The sequence below is a fragment of the Salvelinus fontinalis genome, chromosome 7 (genome assembly GCF_029448725.1).
Source record: "Salvelinus fontinalis isolate EN_2023a chromosome 7, ASM2944872v1, whole genome shotgun sequence".
Lineage (NCBI taxonomy): Eukaryota > Metazoa > Chordata > Actinopteri > Salmoniformes > Salmonidae > Salvelinus > Salvelinus fontinalis.
In genome coordinates this window covers 49,133,830-49,146,305 of record NC_074671.1, presented here as the reverse complement: position 1 = coordinate 49,146,305, position 12,476 = coordinate 49,133,830, and the positions used below count along the sequence as shown (strand labels likewise).

Here is a 12,476-nt window from a genome sequence, read left to right as displayed (position 1 = left end):
AATGTCCTTGAGTGGCCCAGCCAGAGCCCGGACTTGAACCTGATCTAACATCTCTGGAGAGATCTGAAAATAGCTGAGCAGCGACGCTCCCCATCCAACTTGACAGAGGTTGAGAGGATCTGCAGAGAAGAATGGGAGAAACTCCCTAGATACAGGTGTGCCAATCTTGTAGCGTCATACCCAAGAAGACTCGAGGCTGTAATCGCTGACAAAAGTGCATCAACAAAGTACTGAGTAAAGGGTCTGAATACTTATGTGATATTTTTGTGTTAAAAAAACAAACAAACAAAAAAAACCTATGTGCATTATGTGGTATTGTGTGTACATTGATCAGTAAAAAAAATATTTAACCAATTTTAGAATAAGCGGTCTGAATACTTTCCAAATGCAATGTACATATATGAGTAATCTTTGTCAAGAATCCAGTGTATAAATAAATATGCGCTGTATATAATCAGTGTAACTGAAATACAATGTACAGTAGGAGAAATTAATATTATGATGTGCTACGTCGGTGATAAAGTATTTAAATAGACAGTGTGAAATGGGAAGTGACCAGTGGTTCTATGTGTGTGTGTGTGTGTGTGTGTGTGTGTGTGTGTGTGTGTGTGTGTGTGTGTGTGTGTGTGTGTGTGTGTGTGTGTTTGCATCACGTGGTAGACGGCTAGTGATGGCTGTTCAACAGTCTGATGGCCTAGTAATAGAAGCCATTTTTTAGAGTCTCTGTCTTAGCTTTGATGCCCCTGTACTGTCTGTCGGACGGTAGCTGAGTGAACAGTCTGTGGCTCGGGTGGCTAAGGTCCTTAATGATCTTATTGGCCTTTACTTTACTTTGCCCCTGGTAATGCATTGGATTGCCCACACTACCTTCTTGAGAGCTATAATGCAGTTGAGGGCAGGTGGTGATGCAGCCCAACAGAATGCTCTCAATGGTGCATCTGTAGAAATTTGTAAGGGTCTTAGGGGACATGCCGAATTTCTTCAGCCACCACGATGTCGGTGTGCCGAGACCATTTCAGGTCCTCAGTGATGTGCATGCCGAGGAACTTGAAGCGTTTGACCCTATCCAATCTTCTCGTATTGCCTCCGTCTTTGCTTCCCCATGGATCCCATGCTGTCTAGGTCTACTGTTGTTGGCCGCATTTTGTCCTGATTATGGTCGATGACTTGGCGGTTGGAGACAATCCTTGCGGTAAGTTACAGTGATATAAACTGCAACAGGATTTTTTATGTGCTTTCCCATGTTTCTAAGCATGGCTTTCCTGCATTACATATACTTCTCATTTGTAGTTGTGTTACCAAACAAAAATGTACATCCTCGGAAGACAACATTCTATTCTGTTCTTTTTATTCTGATTTCTAATTCTTGCTGTGCTCTCTGCTCACCTTTTTAAAACATGACTGAAACGCCTCCTTCCAGATGATGAGCGCAGCTGGGTGGTAATGTGTTGTGTTGTTGTGTCTACAGGACCCCCAACATCGACATGCTGGCTCAGGAGGGGGTGAGGCTGACGCAGCACATCGCTGCTGCCCCCCCCTCTGTACGCCCAGCAGGGCAGCCTTCCCGATGGGCCGATACCCGATACGATCTGGTGAGGCGAGTCATAAACATAAAATCAAATGTTATAAGTCGCATGCGCCGAACGGGCGTAGACTTTACTGTGAAATGGTAAAAATAGTAACACAATAGCAATGAAATATACTACACAACAACAACAAGAGCTCAATGTGTAGCCTATCCTCCTGGGGTTTGACACAAAGCTTTGCCTAGTACTATAATTTGATCACTTAACAGACCACTAGGTAGTATTGATAGGCCTAACTAGTATTATGTGGTGTTATGGATGCATTAGTTAGGCTATGTGGAGAGGACAGTTCGTAGAACAGAATAAATAGCATGTTGACCACAATGCAGCAGGATGAAAAGTACATCATCATTCCACTGTATAATGTTATACTTTGTTACTCTCCCCACTTTGTGATTTCACATCAGTTTTTGATCCTATTTTTGTCTTGGACAGTTAGGGGGTGTATATCATCTCTGCTGCGTCTGGCGGTCTTCCCAAAGAAGAAGTCACCTTTGCCAAGGTCGCCAAACGACAGGGCTACGAGACTGCTCTCATAGGTGAGCCAAAGTCCTCTCCTTTGCTACTATGTCAAGCGCCTTTAGGTCCATGGAAAACTCTACGTATAACCCATTTATTGTCGTCATGAGTACGTGTCAATACACTTTGGGAATAGGGAACACGCAGAAGCAGTGGCAGTTAATTTGATTGGTTGCAGCGATGTGTCTGTTTTGTTGTTTGAAGGGTTTTTTCAATTCTGACTGTATAGCTACATGATTGATTTGAACTGTATAATAGCTTTCATACTCATTATTGGCTTCTCAATGGTTGTACAGACAAAGTACATTTACATGTGAGTTGACATTCAAGGTCTTGTTCTTTGATATGCAACATGCCTCACAGGCTTTTCAGTAACCCATGTTGACGTATTATTAAATGTAATCATTTTTGTCACCGGCCTTTTTTCTCCACTGCTGAAAACACGTTATGTGCTGTCTTCCAAGGTCGTTGTGCTTTGAAGATGCCTGAAGTTGCCAGTTTATATGGTCCGTCACCTGGCCCCTTCTCTCCACTGTAGAAAAATGGCACCTTGGTCTTAACTGTGAGAGGAACGACGACTACTGTCACCACGCCAGTGCTCACGGCTTCGACCCCTTCCACGGTATAACCCTGACCAACCTACGTGACTGTCAGTTCGGCCACGGCTCCATCTTTACCAATGTCCAAGCACACATACCCTTCAAGGTGATGTACAGTATACAATACATGTCGACGACGTACACTATTTTGGTTTAATCTTTTAAATTGTTGGGAGCGTGTATATTCGTTGCCACGTTCCCTGACTTCAGCTGCTTTCTAATGAGGAACCGGGAGGTGGTCGAGCCGCCTTATGTCTCAGAGAATGACAGATGAAGCACTGAACTTTTGAGAAAGGTGTGTGTTGAGTTTTTTTATTTATATTTTTTATTTATATTTGGTGACCTAGGTGATTGTGTCTGTAAAATGAAAGCATACTGTACACGGTAGTTTCCATTGTTGTCATACAATTATTTTCTTCCATTTACACTGTGTGTGTTGACTATTTTGACAGGAACTCTGGACTACACTTCCTGTTGTTCTTCTCCTTCATCCAAGTGCGCACGGCCATGTTTGCCTTAACCAGCCTTCCAGGGGACCACTCAGCACGGTATCTATGGAAACGCCATCCAGGAAGTAGACTGGAGTGTAGGTAAGACTTGATATTTACTCTATATTGCTGTATGGTTTTCTTTTTTATGTCCATAAGGTTGGAAGATTTGAAATGTCCACACTAATTATATTTGAAAGGTTGGAAGATTTGATTGGATTTGACCTATTATGTCCTGTTTCATAACATCTATTCATAGGTCAGCTCATGCAGACTCTGGACCGGTTGAACCTGAGGGAGAACACACTGGTTTACCTGACCTCAGACCAGCTGGCGCACCTTGAGGAGATCTCAGTCCGGGGGGAGGTGCACGGAGGCTGGAATGGCATATAGAAAGGTACAGTCTGTAACAGCTTCAAAAGAACAGGTCAACAGAGGCCGAACAGCCAGATGTTGAATTTTCGGATAAAACACATTTTTTTGTTAATAGGTTCCATTTTTTTTTATAGGAGTAAAAATACTCAACCTAGAAGTGCAGGTACAGAGAGGCTTTAGTTTGCATCTGTGGTGGTTTAGTAGGGTATATTAATAGGAATTTAAATGAGAAGTCAGAACCAGTCAATGTATAGAATAGAATAATAGATTACTAGATAAATTGCTCAGATTATCTAAATGTCCTCATGCATAAGAGACGAGACGTTTCCATGAAAGGTTCTGGTAAGCCTTATATTTCGGGTCGAGTCCCTTATTCTCAGTCCTCAGAAAGTGCCTCGATCTGTCTCCGAGCAGTAGGGAAATCCACCAACTGGGAGGGGGGGGATCCGAGTTCCAGGACTGCTCCGTTGGACTGGGATGTTACCTGCAGGGAAAGACATTGATGAACCCACCAGCAACATGGACATCTTCCCTATTGTGGTGAAGCTAGCCGGAGGGACGGCACTGGGGGACAGGTGAGTGCTGTGAAATTGCTGAGGTCTGAGGGGCATTGTTTGTTCAAGTACTTCTATTCCTATGGTTAAGTCCAAAGCACTAGAAGGGTTTTCTAGCAGCCTCGTCTGTCAGTCAAAACTACAGCGTTTGGAATCTAGGTCACCATAGAAATGATATGCACTCTGTGCTCTGAATCACCCCCTAACTAGAGACATTATATTCACAATAGGTGTCAAAAGGGACCTGCTAGAAAAAATCTCAGCTAATGAAAAAGCGGATCAGGCTGATCTAAACCTTTGATCAAAGGTTTTCGAGGGCCTTTGAGGTCTCTCTGCCTACGCAAAGGATCATTCCTACTGCATGCTCCATTTCTGTCTCAGAGATCATTTATTGTGTGTGTGTGTTTGTGTGTGTCTTCTCTTCCTAGAGTGATAAACGGTCATGACCTCATGCCCCTGCTGCAGGGGAAAGTTGAGAGATCAAAGCACGAGTTTCTCTTCCGTTACTGTGACGCCTACCTCAACGCTGTCAGGTGGCAGCCTCCCAACAGTAAGTCCACATTTCCAATGTAATAGTTTTAAGAATGCAATTGAATTACTGTAACAGTGCTGCTAATTATGATTAAGAATTCCAATGTTTTTTGTAAGCAAGTTAACTTGATTAATTCATTGTAAATCTTTAAGGTTATTCAAAATGGAAGGTGGTCTTTTTCACTCCGGACTTCTACCCCGAGAACGGGACAGCCTGCATGCATACCCATGCCTGTTTCTGCACCGCATCCTACGTGACCTACCATGAACCCCATTTGCTCTTTGACCTCTCCCGTGACCCCCTCGGAGACCACGCCCCTGACCCCAGACACGGAACCCGCCTTCAACTCGGTCGTGGAGGAGATCCGGGTTGCAGTGGCCGTCCATAAGGAGTCCATCACCCCTGTTCAGGACCAGCTCGCCCCGGGACACCTCCTATGGAAGCCTTGGCTGCAGCCCTGCTGCTCCCCGCTTTCCCAGCTCTGCAGGTATGAGAGAGATGGTGGGATAGATGGACACCGGAGCACTGCAGCGGCAGACTCTCCACAGGACCGGCACATCATTGCTTAACACTGCGGGGAGGGTAACGTAGGAAACCAGAACCAATCTTTTAGTATGTATGTAAACAAAATCTGAGAGAGACAAACGGCAGGGGAAATACCCCCATTTTAACTGGACTTGTTGGTAGAAGTAACCTGGATCTACTTTACATGTGTGGGTGACCTCACTGGGTGATCCGTAATAACAGACTTTTTAGTATTTGTCCTCTCAGGAACACCTCCAGTAAAATATACAGTAAATTGTGTCACCTACGCTTGCTCCCTGAGGGGTTTATGCAGATGCTGCTATTTGGACTAACATGTCATTTTAAAGCAATTTGTGACAAATGTATTTGTGTGATGTGATTGGTTGAGGCCAGCAACTCAGTGCACTGATTAGCACAAGGTCCAACTCAAGTTGGAGAATTTCTAGTTTTATTCTCCGGGGTGCTACTATAACCCTGTGTTACCCTTGTAGGTTACCGATGATCATTTAATCACTGTTCATCATTTAGACACTACAGGGTCTCTGTAAAAGGCATCTGCACATCCAAGAAGCAATGAAACTGAGTGGACAACCGACATGAAAAGACATGGCTGTATTAACACATAGAGCTGTATTAAGATGTTCAGTAGAGCTGCCGTGTCTAATGCCAGCAGTCAGTACAGAGTCAGCCAGAGTCCCTGAGTCACACATGGCTCATCCCCCTGTGACCACAGCCAGCAGCAAAACTTCATCACCCAGACTAGCTTTAAGCTTAGCTCTTCATTTGATCTCAGATTTCAGTGACGTTTAGTTAATATGTATCTTAGTCTCCCGTTAACTCTATATCCAGCAGTCTATTTGTCACCAACTACCATTAGCAAATCTCTGAATATTAAGGAGTGCTCTCTCCTCTGTTTAGTCATTTATATGATGGATGCTGAATTCTGATTTATTTTTGCGCATTCCCACACACCCGTTGCATTTTATGCCATGTGTTATTTTGTTATTACCATGTGTTCATTTGTTTCAACAGATTTGTCTAATGTGAATGATTAATGGTCTGATTTAGGTGGGGTACCAGCTACAACAGCACTACTGAGGCTACCAGCACCAACTACAGAACGACAGGCACTATCACTAGAACTGGGATTGATATTCTACTTGACTGATATTCTGACATTGTGTATAAATCTAATTATTTTCCTCCATCCATGGCCCTGAAATCACGGTGGCTGATCATTATTGGATCTATCCACAACAGAGAGAGTTTGGCAGTGATAGAAGCCAGCTGTTTATCTCGTCTTTGACTCGGGGACTGCGTCCCAAATGGCACCCTATTCCCTACATTGTGCACCACTTTTGACCAGGGCTCTGGTCAAAAGTGGTGCACTATTTGGAGTGCCATTTGGGACGCAAACCCTGTGTGTCGGCTTGGCCACTGGTCCGTCACATCCAGCGCAGCCTCTCTGCTCCCGGACGCCAGAGAAGTGGAGCGCAGCGGAGTTTTCCTCAGAGGAGAAAACCTAAACAATATTAAACCATACGCTAGGGAATCTATGTCCCCAGGTGTTAATTACAACTGTGGAGAAAAATTGGGCTAATTATTAACAACAGCAGGGAGGCTGGATAGCGGTAGGAAAACACCATGGTTACTTCACATTAGTGTGTGGATGGTAAGTCCTGTTTACTTACAGGACTGTATGGCCTAGTTGGTGATGTACAACTGATGTACAATTCATTGAAACACTGATTGTGACATAACAGATATTTTTATGATTGCACAAAAAATGTTTACATAGTCATTATGTGGTTTCTGATCAAACTAAATCTCAGCTTTAGTGTACAGATCAGCTCTTTGCCCTCATGCTAATGAGTGTACAGTGCTAAACGTTATTTATTTCAACTCATCCAAGTCTTTTTGGACAATTATGCTTTTATCAGTCACATTTGGTAAGTAGTTATGATAATTCAGCCTTGTCGTGTTAATAGATGCAGATATGGTTCTTTGATGTTTTGGGGTTAGACTATTTCAGCAATTGCTACTGGATATGCAGACCGTGAGTCATTTAAACAGCGCATTTTGCCTTGGTTTCTATCCATGCATGAAGAAGTATCCTCAGAAGATCTGGAGGAAGGTGTGTGTAGGGAGTGTGTGTGAGTTCAACCACCGGGAAAAAATAAGATCTCTTGAACACAGTGCACGTCGATACCCGAGGACCGGAGGAAGTTAAACGGTTCCTCAGGTGGAGAGAAGAACGTGCAGAGTTCAAACAACCATTTCTATGGTAACATCAAAGGGGTACTCCATTCTTGTCCTGGAGGAGCTGAAGGACCTCTGCTAGGTTAGCGTGACGCCACTGCCCTATATATATTAGGTACTTCCGTGAAGTGCCCTACTGATTTCTTCACCGCATGCCACTACTGGCTCAGGGGTAATGGATCGCTGCTGGAAATTGATGGTGAGGCGTGTTCAAAGACCGATTTTCACCTAGTTACCTCACATGAGAGATATAGTTACATGCAGTTGGCTGATATTCCAACGTCTCCTCGGATTATAGAGTAGCTATTACTGTTGATTTTATGGGCTACAGTGGATTTGCAAAGAGGAAATTATACATTTTACTTAAATGATTGTATTTTCTTTATTCTACACACTTTAAAATCTAAAATAAATAATGTGATTTACACCATATTTAAAAGTAAAAACACTATAATAAAAAAAACACTCAATTGAAATACAACACTACTTGATCCAGTTTTCGTTCTTCAGAAACCTCACTGCATCGTCATGACCCTCTTTACAATACTGGTTCATCCTTTCCTCTAATGGAGGGAATAAGGACTGGTTTAACCTGATGATGTTCTCCTTGGAAAACTGAGGGATAATAACAACACAAAACATCAACAAAAACATCTACAAAATCGAACCAATTTAAATACTGCAAAAGGACTGTCCAGGCAAAATGATGTGCAAAACCATACAATGAATGCAATACACACTTGTTGAAGATGTGTACTGTCTGTATCCCTGTGAACATGTAATCAAACGGTGATCATACTCACCATTACGTCCATGTTGGCCAGTTTGAGGTGGAGGTTCATGAGCCCTCTGTGTTTTGGGCAGATGTCTTGGGGACCTGCGAAGGGGGAGACTGTGATGGTACGTCCCTCTGGCAGGATGGGCAGACTATCCGTGAATCCCCCGTCAATCCATTTCTGAAGGGTATGTGTTACAGTTAAGTTTATAGATTTTCAGTTAGGAAAAAACAAAAAGTAACAGTAAGCTCGTAATGGATAACATCCATTGGTTGAGTTTGAGATGCAGTTAAAAGTTATTACCTGTCCTTGCCATTCCACCGGTTTGATTCCAGCATAGACAGGCACAAAACTACTGGCCAAGAGTGCCTTAAATTAAAAGAAGCAAAGGCCAGGTCAGACCTAATCCTAAAATATGTAGTGAAAGAGATTTGTAAATGTTCCTTGACCCACACATATTGTTAGATATGCATTGCTCTGTCACTTTACTGGCTTAAACACAGAACTGACCCAACAATGCAGTGTATCAGGGGGAAAACAATGGCCATGCTCCTCAAACATTTACGACAACATTTTGTGTTAAAGCCAAGCTCCAGAAATATAATCTGCTCAGGCTTGTGGCGGGCTACCTTTATGAGGTCCTCCCTGGAGGCAAAGCTGGACACGATGGTGTTCTTGCCACTTTTTGAATGTGTTATAGAGATGTGAAGGCGATTGCCTGCTTTACTGTGGGCATCGCCAGGCAGAAACTCCTCGATGCCCTCCCTGGGGAGAACAAAGGGACAGATGCTTTTTTGTCATGTTTTTAATAATGAATTTAACAACACTATACGGTTCTATAATAATAACATGCACTTATTACACAATCTGTTGGCTGTGTAATGCGTGCACTTCATGAAGGTACAAATGCAACCATTGTTCAGTTCTATAGCCGTAGGTTTAATTTAATCCCACATATGAATAGCTACATTTATTATAAAGGTGTTACAACTGAAAAATGATTGACATACCCAGTTATCTAGACGTGGCTTTAACCCAACGAAATACACAGTGTACAAAACATTATGAACACTTATTCCCATTCAACCCAACCAACTGGCTCTCTGTGTTTCTGCCTGTCTAACTATGTGTGCATATGCATCTGAATATGACTGTTCTATACACTGAGTATACAACACATTAAGGGCACTTGCTCTTTCCATGACATAAGACTGACCAGGTGAATCCAGGTGAAAGCTATGATCCCTTATTGATGTCACTTATTAAATCCACTTCAATCAGTGTAGATGAAGGGGAGGAGACCGGTTAAAGATGGATTTTCTTCACCTAAAGGACATCAAGCCAACTTGACACAACTGTGAGAAGCACTGTAGTCAACATGGGCTATGCTTTCGACAACTTGTAGAGGGGGGAGCAACTCAATACTATGGTGTTCCTAATCTTGGTATATTCAGTGTATAGCTCTCTCAGAGTTAGTAAGTGACTACCTGAGTGTAAGCATGAAGTTATATCCAGGAGTCACAGCTCCAAGCCTCTGGCTTCTGACATCTTTCGCAAATCTGAAGGTAAATTCTTTGACACTCTATTGGAAAAAGACCAAATGTATCAACCAACAGTAGGCCTAAACACAACAAAAATGTACAAGGAATAGACGAAAGAAGACTAGGATGATGATGAAGACCTTACTATTTTACCTCTAGTTTGTCTGGAGCAGTGACCATCACTGCAGCCACCAGAGCTCCAGCAGATGCCCCGGCACATGCCCTGAGAGAGCTCACCAGCTTGTCTCCATGTCTCAGGATGGCTCCACATGCGCCCAGTTGGTAGATACCCAGGAATCCACACGCAGCAAAAGAAAGGTTCACCACTGGCACTGTCATCTCTATAAAGAGAACCTAGATAACATTATTCATTGAATAAACTATGAGGTTAATTGACAAACATAGCTACTGTAACTTCACCAGTGAAATATTGTGTTAAAGCCTAATCAAATCCATATTAGCACAGTGGAATTTTGTAGCTAGATAACTGCATGTGGCAGGCGGCACTAGTAAATCTGATGTGGGAAACTGTAGTAGGCTAGGCTGAACAACATACCTAGTAGGCTTATTCACGCATTACAGAGGCAGTCGAACTAATACTGTAAACTACAATTCCCTGAACGTTAATAACAAGCGTAGCATTCAAGGTTAATCTACACATACATAAACAAGCTTCCTTACTGTTTATGGTTGCATTACGGTTTTAGAAACAATTGCAGTAAACTAAAACTGCTTGTTCTGCACTGCTTTACAAATATGATGACAATGTAAAGAAGTGCTGGATCTGTGCTTTACTTCCGGGTTTTCCGCGGTGTTTCAAAATAAAAGCCTACAACGATTTACAAAACTATCCGTTGAAATACGGTGAAATTGACTAAACCTGTAAGAAAACATTGGGTTACATTGTCTGCTTTGTGTTTGTGCAATAAAAAGTGAAATGTCTACTGAACAAATTGTACTTTGACATCTATAGCAGCAGCTGAGCTACAATAATGCATATTTTACCCGGTATCTTTCAGCGCATGTGTTCCGGCTTCAGGCAAACACGCTGCGGTCTTGGGCCCGTTGCGAGTCACGCATTTACACTTTATGACTTAAAAAAGTTAAACACTCTTAAAACTCTAGCCCCACAGTGGACAAGTCATAATACCCATAAAACCTAGCAAAAATAGTTTTTTTCCCATCGGGGATTTTAGAACCACTTCAAACAAGGTATGTGTTTCATGTAGGCTTTCCCTGTCGTGACGTTTTGATAACGCTGTAAATCTCTCTCTGACAAGGTGACTTTTATCAATATATTCGGCTCAATTTACTCTCAGACTCGAAAATGCTATTAGCATCAAAGTGGACATGGAAGACTACAAATCCCTCCAAGCTCCTGCACATCCGGCACATGCATTTCAGGGGAGGCTGCTGAGGGGAGGAAGGCTCAAAATAATGGCTGGAATGGAGCAAATGGAACGGCATCAAACACTGTATTTGATACCATTCCACAAATTATGCTCCAGCCATTACCACGAGCCCTTCCTCCCCAATTAAGGTTGCACCAACCTCATGTGACGCATTTGGTCTTGTGTCTTGTACAGAATACTATCCTAGTAGCAGTCAGATATTTACAATGTGCCATGAAAACTAGGCTATTTTTTTCTGCCTGTCCAGTCATACTCGGGTTCTCAGCGAATCCTTCGACATCATTCTGTCTCAGTTGCAGCATTCAAATTGTGGTCATCGTGTGTCTGTGAATCACAGCATTTCCACAGACTGAGCCATACACAATACAACTTAAAGGAAAACTCCACCCAAAAACTAAACTCAGCAAAGAAAGCAGCATACCACCCTGCATACCACTGCAGGCTTGCTTCTGAAGCTAAGCAGGGTTGGTCCTGGTCAGTCCCTGGATGGGAGACCAGATGCTGCTGGAAGTGGTGTCGGAGGGCCAGTAGGAGGCACTCTTTCCTCTGGTCTAAAAAATATCCCAATGCCCCAGGGCAGTGATTGGGGACACTGCCCTGTGTAGGGTGCCGTCTTTCGGATGGGACGTTAAACGGGTGTCCTGACTCTCTGAGGTCATTAAAGATCCCATGGCACTTATCGTAAGAGTAGGGGTGTTAACCCCGGTGTCCTGGCTAAATTCCCAATCTGGCCCTCAAACCATCATGGTCACCTAATAATCCCCAGTTTACAATTGGCTCATTCATCCCCCTCCTCTCCCCTGTAACTATTCCCCAGGTCGTTGCTGCAAATGAGAACGTGTTCTCAGTCAACTTACCTGGTAAAATAACGGTAAAATAATTAAAAAAAATGTCCCTTTTCCCAGGACCCTGTCTTTCAAAGATAATTCATAAAAATCCAAATAACTTCACAGATCTTAGTTGTAAAGGGTTTAAACACTGTTTCCCATGCTTGTTCAATGAACCATGCACAATTAATGAACATGCACACTAAATAAGCCTTTCTACTGACTCTGAAAACCACCAAAAGAAAGATGCCCAGGGTCCCTGCTCATCTGCATGAACGTGCCTTAGGCATACTGCAAGGAGACATGAGGACTGCAGATGTGACCAGTGCAATAAATTGCAATATCTGTACTGTGAGACGCCTAAGACAGCGCTACAGGGAGACAGGACGGACAGCTTATCATCCTCGCAGTGGCACACCACGTGTAACAACACCTGCACAAGATCGGTACATCCGAACATCACACCTGGGGGACAGGTACAGG

General features: G+C 43.1%; 1 protein-coding gene and 1 pseudogene across 3 annotated transcripts; one reads left to right on the top strand and one right to left on the bottom strand.

The window, feature by feature from the left end:
• The first annotated feature begins 968 nt into the window (after positions 1 to 968).
• LOC129860075 (steryl-sulfatase-like) lies at positions 969 to 5,541 on the top strand (annotated as a pseudogene).
• Positions 5,542 to 7,920: 2,379 nt separating this feature from the next.
• LOC129859580 (patatin-like phospholipase domain-containing protein 4) lies at positions 7,921 to 10,555 on the bottom strand. Of its 3 annotated transcripts, none has more exons than XM_055929509.1 (7): positions 10,436 to 10,555; positions 9,908 to 10,108; positions 9,701 to 9,795; positions 8,843 to 8,978; positions 8,517 to 8,582; positions 8,241 to 8,393; positions 7,921 to 8,052 (listed from the first exon to the last, which is right to left on the bottom strand). In XM_055929509.1, the coding sequence occupies exons 2-7, from the start codon at positions 10,091 to 10,093 to the stop codon at positions 7,921 to 7,923; spliced, it is 768 nt and encodes a 255-aa protein (XP_055785484.1). In that variant the 5' UTR covers positions 10,094 to 10,108; positions 10,436 to 10,555. The 3 variants fall into 3 exon arrangements, with proteins under 3 accessions (XP_055785484.1, XP_055785483.1, XP_055785485.1); XM_055929508.1 differs by having other exon boundaries at positions 9,908 to 10,095; XM_055929510.1 differs by lacking the exon at positions 10,436 to 10,555 and adding an exon at positions 10,311 to 10,426 and having other exon boundaries at positions 9,908 to 10,095.
• Positions 10,556 to 12,476: the final 1,921 nt, after the last annotated feature.

Bases quoted from the DNA above. Each gene is read 5' to 3' on its own strand.
- LOC129859580 (XM_055929509.1), bottom strand. From the start codon at position 10,093: ATGACAGTGCCAGTGGTGAACCTTTCTTTTGCTGCGTGTGGATTCCTG. The intron at 8,979-9,700 runs GTAGTCACTTAC...TGTTCTCCCCAG, and splicing joins AACTTCATGCTTACACTCAG to GGAGGGCATCGAGGAGTTTC. The intron at 8,053-8,240 runs GTGAGTATGATC...ATTATCCCTCAG, and splicing joins TGGCCAACATGGACGTAATG to TTTTCCAAGGAGAACATCAT.